This window comes from Theobroma cacao, chromosome 2, assembly GCF_053813885.1.
Source record: "Theobroma cacao isolate CCN51 chromosome 2, ASM5381388v1, whole genome shotgun sequence".
Lineage (NCBI taxonomy): Eukaryota > Viridiplantae > Streptophyta > Magnoliopsida > Malvales > Malvaceae > Theobroma > Theobroma cacao.
In genome coordinates, this window is record NC_142640.1 from 15,346,841 (window position 1) to 15,354,414 (window position 7,574).

The window sequence follows — 7,574 nt, forward strand, 5'->3', positions numbered from 1 at the left end:
TACATACCAACATAATATAAAAGCACATGGATTCATCCTTTTACACTTTTCACATTTTAGCAACATCAAAATATTTATCAAGGGCTTGTTTCCAAGCACCCATTTTTAATGAAAAGGTTGATAAAATCATGCAAATAATTCATCTCAACACAATTCTATTTTTCAAAACAATTTTGAAATGCAAGTTCACTCACCGATATTTGTTAAATCTTTAATTGACTCTAACTTCGATTATTGCTTCAAACGGACATATGAGGCCTTGTTGGAACCTATCACCCATAATATAACTATCAAAAATATAACAGTCCATAAATCAAATTTCTAGCCATCTCTAACACCTTAAAATCAAATTCTAACTCATTTCTCACCTTGGTGGTCTTTTTTTTTTTTTTGTAGTTGAATTCCTTTTCAAAAGCTTCCAATCTACTATGGCAAGTCCCTCTTTCTCTCTCTAAAACTTTTAACTAGTGAGAGAAAGTATTGAACAAAGACTTTTTAAGGGTTTGAAGGTGTAAAAGTGGAAGAGCATGAAAAACTGTATGAAATAGTGGGCAAAAGCATGAAATTTGGAGCTAGAGAGAGAAAGTTATGGAAGTTGCAAAGCAAGCTTCCATGGAGGATGGAAGCAACGTGAGATGGAAGAAGAAGAAGGAGAAGAAGCTGCTGGAAGAAAAAGATATTTATAGCTCAAGCTTATCCATTCCACTTGAAATTACGAAAATGTCCTTAGCACATTAACTTGTTCTCCTTCAATCCTTGGTGCAATCATTTTACTCTTTTTATACCAAGACAAGATCCATAATAGTCTAAACATGCTCGGGTCTACGAAAACTTAAAAATTTTTATCCGGGGTGCAAAATGACCATATTGCCCCTATTGTGAAAATTATTCACTTCTAGTTTTCTTCGTGTTTTCATCATTACACATCATTTATTAGGCCTATTTAGACCTTAATAGCATCAAAAACCCCACTCGTAGGAGCTCACCAAGAGAAATTATGAAATTATCCCTAGTCCGCATTATCGCGTCTACTTCTAGTTGCGTGTTTATAGAGGTCGAAATTTTACGAGTTCACTTCTAAATTACCCTTTTAACTCAGTAATCAACCTCAATTGGTATTCGTAAACTTTATTAGCCACTGTATCAAAATGCAGGGTACTACATTCATGCAGTTCAAAATTCATTAGTAGTTTGTGAGATTTGTGGAGATAGCCATTCATAAGATCAATGTCCATACAATTCGACATCAATCCAATTTGTGGCAAACTTCAACAGGCAGCAAAATAACCCATATTCTAATACATACAATCCTAGTTGGAGAACCCACCCTAACTTTTCATGGAATAACAATGTAGGGCCTTCCAATCCAAACCCCATCATGCCTCTTGGTTTTCAATAACAAGCTAGACCACAAATTCATGAAAAGAAGTCCCAATTGGAAGAACTTCTTTTGCAATATATATCAAAGAATGATGCTATAATTTAAAGCTATGGAGCATCCTTGAGAAATCTTGAGACCCAAATGGGACAGCTTGCAAATTCCATCAACAGTAGACCCCAAGGTGCCTTATGAAGTGATATTGAACCCAACCCAAGAATAGAAGGTAAGAAACATTGTATGGAAATCACTCTTCGCAATGGAAAAGAGGTACATAAACAGGTAAATAATCAAGCATTAAATCCTGAGATTTCAATTCAATCTGATGAGAAAGAAATTGAAAAAGATGCTGAAAAAGATATTGTGGTTGAAAAATCTCCTGAAAATTCAAAAAAAAAAATCACAATTAGCTCCCACACCTCCACCACCTTTTCCTCAACGTTTTCAAAAGCAAAAACTTGACAAACAATTCTAGAGATTTCTTGAGGTATTTAAAAAACTGCATATTAATATTTCTTTTGTTTAAGCTTTAGAACAAATGCCAAGTTATCTTAAATTCTTGAAAAACATCTTGACCAAAAAGAGGAAATTGGAAGAGTTTGAGATAGTTGCACTTACTGAAGAGTGCAGTGCTATAATTCAAAATAAGCTTCCACCAAAGCTTAAAGATCCAGGGAGTTTTTCACCAAAACTTAAAGATCCAGAGAGTTTTTCTATTCCTTGCACTATTGGTAGATTTAAAATTTCTAAAGCTTTATGTTATTTAGGTGCTAATATTTCAATAATGCTTTTGTCTATTGCTAGAAAACTTGGATTTCAAGAGATACAACCTACTACAGTTACCTTGCAATTAGCAGACAGAACAATCAAGCACCCAGTTGGGATTATAGATGATGTTTTGCTTAAAGTTGGGCATTTATACATTCCGGTGGATTTCATTATGCTTGAGATTAAAGATGATGTTGAAATTCCTCTTATTTTGGGAAGACCATTCTTAGCTACAGTTGGAGCAATTATTGATGTGAAGAATGACAAAATAACTTTCAAAGTAAGAGAAGAGGAAGTGATATTTAATTTGTTCAATGCAACTCAGTATCCCTATACAAATAGTTACTATAAAGTGGATTCGGTCAATGAGGGTAAAGGTAAGCCTATTTCACCACCTTCAACAACGCAAGCGCCAACTCTTGAAACAAAACCACCACCACTTTCCAGTTATCTTGATTTTGTGGTTGGACAATGAGTAGTACTTTCTTATTTACAACTCCATCTTTTGCCATGGAATCTTAGACCATATTGGGGGAACAAGTTTAAGGTGGTAAAGATTCATCCTTATGATATTATCGAGATTTATAGTGGACTTACCAGAGCAGTCAAGGTCAATAAAGAAAATCTCGAGCAGTATAAAATAATGCAGAAGAGGATACCATAGTCAAGCTAGTGACTATAAAGAAGCACTTCTTGGGAGGCAACCCAAGTACTCTAACTTACTTTCTTTTATTTTCTTTTTTTTATTTTTTTATTTTTTTATTTATTTAATTATTAAATTATTAACACTCTTTTATTTGTGCAGGTTCATGTAAAAAAAATTTTAAAAAAAAAATTAATTCAAAATAAATTTCAAGAAAAAAATATATTTAAAAAAAATAAATATAATTCAAAAAATTTTCCAAAAAAAATTCATGTTAAAAAAACTATATTTCAAAAAAAATCAAATTCAAAAATAAAAGTGATAAGTCGTGGCTCCCACCATGGGAAGCCACGGCTTCGCGGGCTTCAAACAACGTGAGTGTTTGAATAAGATTAATTTATTCTAATTTTAGTACTTAGTAAAATTTTAAATCAATTCTCTGTGAAATCGATACTTTGCTTGCTAATATACTGTCTATTCGATACGTATACTTGCGTAGTGAAATTTTAACTAACACCAACAGAGAAGGCCACTATCTAAGCAGTAGCATTTACAGACAACAGAGACATGATCACCTCTTTGTGGAATGATCAACCAAGAAACATGAGGGGAATGGCATTTCATCATGGTATACTTTTACGTTCCACATCACATTGCTAGGGCTTGCTAATCCAACAATCAGAGGACATTCATTCTGCTCAGTATTTTGATGCCTGCTCTTCTCAAGAGTTTGCTTGAAGCTTGTTTGGCTAATGATATAACTTCCTCCTGATCAGTCCAAATTTGCATTCACATTAGGAAGATGAATGTGATACATTAAACTTCAAATAATAATTTCAGCAAGAAGATTTATTTGCAAATATTTATAAAATTTGATCCTTTACTCTACTTCAGTGACTGCATTGACTAAACTTTTTAAGGTTTGAATGCCAAGCATGAGAAATGTAATTGAAGTCAGACACCACCAAAGCCATTGTTATCCACGTCCTAACATATGCATAAGTAACCAGATGTTCTAAAAGAACGGATTTGAATGACTCAGATGCTTAGCATCAGATGTATGCTGTATATCTAGATAAACTAACCAGCAACACTGAGTATAAAATAGAGGAAAACAGCAGAAGATATAATACCTCATCCACATTTAAAATCTTCTTATCTTTCATAATCCACTGACCATTGCATATTACAGAGACAACATTCTCAGTTCGCATGCAATATACAAGGTTTGAAATACTGCAAATATTAAAGACAAAATAATTCATCAACAGAAATTAGTTCAGAGGCCAGTCTTTAATTGGAAAAGAAAAAACCAAGAATCTGATCAAAGAAATAATTAACCTAAGTAATTGTTTCATCTGATAGCAATGTGAAAGCTTAAGATATTTCCTTCTTCATTGAGGACTACAACCAGATATCAACATATAATATGACTTTATTTTTCTCAACATTGGTTTCATACTTACCAGTCATGAACAGGAACCATACACCATGAGACAGGATTGACAACAACCATGTCAGCCTACCAAATAATTAACACAAAGAGCAGTCAGCCTGAATATTCTGAAACATTGTGAAGAAAATTGAGACTTATATTTCTAAAAGGTGAAAAGGTTCCAAATACTAGGCATTTGGATGCAATTTGGCACTAACTTATAAGATACATGGGCAGATTGTATCTTTATGAAATTTAGTTTACATATTAGGTAATAATTTTCATGAGGCATTTACATGAGAGGATCTAGTAAGAATATTTTGTACTCTTTCTTCTACAGTCGCTATATGGCATTCCATAATCATTGACCAGTATGATTTGTTTCATTTTATTTATGAATTACTATACAAGAGAAAGTGACAGGGGGGATGATGCATAAAATTAGGAATGAGAGCATTGACAAGTAAGAATTCCTTGAATTTTAGAAAAGTTTACCATATGATCATGAAGAGTTAATAGCAAGAAACTAATTAAGTAGTCTGACCTTTTTCCCAACCTCAAGCGACCCTATTTCATTGTCCCAGAGTACTGATTTTGCACCATTAATTGTCACCATTTTGAGAACTGTTTCAGCAGGGAGGGCTGTGGGATCAGTCATTCCCTTTGCATACACTTCCCGACCTTTGTTAATCAGAGAAGCTAGGTACATCTCATCAACTGCAAGGAGGAAATCTCAGACTTGTTAAGAGAAGTCGTAATCAACAAACTTGCATATGACAGGACTGAGATGGTAGTAAAATCATTTTAAGTTATAGGCAATACAAGAAGACTCTCAGAAGCTGATTATAATTGAACAAGAATGCTAACCCTTGGTCTCCTTATGCTTACAATTTTGCAAATTTTGCATGCAAAAAATATGTCTACCCAACACATTTTGCACTATGAAGTGCACAAACCTACAGTAATTTTTCAGGGTTCTAGAAAAGTAAAACCTTATTCCAGAAATGCAAAAGCACACAAACCTATCATGCACAATGGTATTTTTCAAATATGCAGAAAATGTGGGAGTGAGAATTCAGATATCAGAAATCAAACCAACCAATGCTCATTCTATTATTAGATGGTGCCCCATCTGTGCCCAAGGAGACAGAGATGCCGGCATTGAGCATCTCCCTTATACGTGCAAATCCAAGCATTCGCATAGCAGAGGCAGGACAGTGAGAAACTTTGACCCCAGCTCTTGAAAGAAAACCAATCTGAAGAAAACATAATTAATACAAGAAGGCTTAAGACCAGAACTAGCTACAGACGGGAACAACTATATGTGGATATAGGTTATACTTATTAATTATAAATCATCTTTATGGAACTTAAATTCTGCACATAAGCTGTAAAATGATAAGAAATTATGCAATGCAATTGAATTGTACTTCAATGAAGTGGAACACAAAAGTATGGCAGCAGCAGACCTCGGTATCATTCACCCAAACTGTATGAGCTGCCAATAAGTTGTCTTGCAAGAAGTCTATCTTGTCCAAAAATGTAACTGTCCCATTATCAACTTTGCGAGTATCCATCACAACTTGATTCTCATAGGGTATCTCTGCAACATGCTAAACAGTGGAAGATCAGCCTAATCTACTTTAAAAATAAAGTTCCTCCTTCCTCCAAAGCACCATGTTTAGCCTGGTTAATCTGATTTCAAATTAGAAGCTTCTACAATCAAATTGAATAAAACTGTTGAGCGTTGTCCAAATGGGAATGAAAATGAAATATTGTACCTTAAGTGCACAAAAAGAAACAGATCATTGACCATCAGGTTTGTACATCATGTGCACAACAGAAACAGAGATAAGAGTTTCAGTACCATGTGGATCCCGGTTTTTAATTCTCTAGCGGCGTCTCTGGTTTCAAGCAGTAAACGATCAGTTGAGTTCATAACTTGCCTAATCCCAAGCCATACCCTGATACGACCATCTGCTGTATTATGGTGCTTCTCATAAAGCATCTTTTGGGACTGCCAAATCCAGAGCTTTGTTCATCCAATAGAATAGGAATGCTTGGAACCAATAAAATTATTTTTGAGTGGTATGCAAATGAAATAATCAAAATTAGACCCAACCTCAATACAGTCATCCGTTGTTCTCATCCCCCAAGACGACGGTAGACCCTCGCCAGAGTCCATAATTGATTCTGTTAAGCAGGCTCGTAATCCCAGCAACTCAACCGCTCTCGCCATTCCGCTCACGTGCTGCCCTCCCGCTTCAGCAAAGCACGTGACCTATTTCGAAAATTATCACCAAAAATAAAAACCATAATACAGCAGGAAAAGCAAAAGAGAATGAAATTGAGTAAGTCGATAAGAAAAGCTAATTATGAAAAACGCTTACACCAGAGTGAATAAGTTCGATTCCGCAAAGTAAAGTAGAGATGTAAGAGTCTTCTTCGGTCATGGTGGACTCGTACGGCCAAATCCGATGGTGTAGCCACGTCATTAACTCCACGTCGTCGGCTATTCCTCTGCCCAGCTGCTGCGAGGTGTGCACGTGTGTGTTGATGAATCCTACATTAGCAAACAAAACGAAAAACGATCAAGTTCTTCTCGATTCCTGATAAGGGAGGGGTGGGGGTACTACCAGGAAGCAAGATTTGGCCGTGGAGGTCGAGAATCTCGCCAGCGAGAGGGGAGAACAGCTGAAGAACATCTGGAGATTGACCGATGGCTTTGATTTTGTCTTCGTCGATGAACACGGCGCCGTTTTGAAAGACTCGGCTCTCGGAGTCCATAGTGACGATCACTGCGTTGTGGAGTATCATAGTGGCTAAAGTTGAGCTACTTCTGCTGCGTTTCGTTTCCACCTGTCTTCCGGTGAGCCTTTGGTCAGAGTTTTGACGTTTTAGCTGTTTAGTTAAAACGATGAAAAAACAAACCGCTTTATTTATCTCCTAGAAAAGAACAAAAACGCACCGCTTTATTCGTGTATTGCACGTGCACTTCTACAGGTTAATCAATGGTCAATCTCTTTGTCTCGCCAGTAAATTGCTAGTACTATTTAGTGAATAAATTTGACCCCGTCCTACTTTTAATAAATACAGAAGATGAAAGATGATTGTCTGAAATATCACTTAAAAATATTTTAAATTTTTTTTAATACTTTGCACGATTAGTTTCTATACACGAATGTTACAAAATTTTTAAATTGACAAAAATGATTATAGTTGTTTATTATATTTTTTAAATTATTATTTTGAATATTTGTTGATACTAGTATTACTGAAATTTATCCAATTTATAAATGTATAAGAATTTTAACAACAATAATATTATATCTTAAAACTTTCACTCTCTA

General features: G+C 35.1%; 2 protein-coding genes across 3 annotated transcripts; one reads left to right on the forward strand and one right to left on the reverse strand.

The window, feature by feature from the left end:
- The first annotated feature begins 1,916 nt into the window (after positions 1–1,916).
- LOC108660652 (uncharacterized) lies at positions 1,917–2,621 on the forward strand. Its single transcript, XM_018114904.1, has 2 exons — positions 1,917–2,085; positions 2,146–2,621. The coding sequence occupies exons 1-2, from the start codon at positions 1,917–1,919 to the stop codon at positions 2,619–2,621; spliced, it is 645 nt and encodes a 214-aa protein (XP_017970393.1).
- Positions 2,622–3,243: 622 nt separating this feature from the next.
- On the reverse strand, positions 3,244–7,122 carry LOC18608917 (uncharacterized). 2 transcript variants are annotated; one of them, XM_007043829.3, is made up of 10 exons: positions 6,861–7,122; positions 6,615–6,787; positions 6,347–6,505; positions 6,092–6,241; positions 5,694–5,837; positions 5,324–5,480; positions 4,769–4,941; positions 4,256–4,311; positions 3,923–4,025; positions 3,244–3,557 (listed from the first exon to the last, which is right to left on the reverse strand). In XM_007043829.3, exons 1-10 carry the CDS (start codon positions 7,039–7,041, stop codon positions 3,468–3,470), a joined length of 1,386 nt encoding a protein of 461 aa, XP_007043891.2. In that variant the 5' UTR covers positions 7,042–7,122; the 3' UTR covers positions 3,244–3,467. The 2 variants fall into 2 exon arrangements, with proteins under 2 accessions (XP_007043891.2, XP_017972085.1); XM_018116596.2 differs by lacking the exon at positions 3,923–4,025.
- Between the last annotated feature and the right edge of the window lie 452 nt (positions 7,123–7,574).

Bases quoted from the DNA above. Each gene is read 5' to 3' on its own strand.
- LOC18608917 (XM_007043829.3), bottom strand. From the start codon at position 7,041: ATGATACTCCACAACGCAGTGATCGTCACTATGGACTCCGAGAGCCGA. The intron at 5,838-6,091 runs GTACTGAAACTC...TCCACTGTTTAG, and splicing joins TAAAAACCGGGATCCACATG to CATGTTGCAGAGATACCCTA. The intron at 4,942-5,323 runs GTTGGTTTGATT...TCCTCCTTGCAG, and splicing joins TAATAATAGAATGAGCATTG to TTGATGAGATGTACCTAGCT.
- LOC108660652 (XM_018114904.1), top strand. From the start codon at position 1,917: ATGCCAAGTTATCTTAAATTCTTGAAAAACATCTTGACCAAAAAGAGG. The intron at 2,086-2,145 runs GTTTTTCTATTC...TATGTTATTTAG, and splicing joins AAAACTTAAAGATCCAGAGA to GTGCTAATATTTCAATAATG.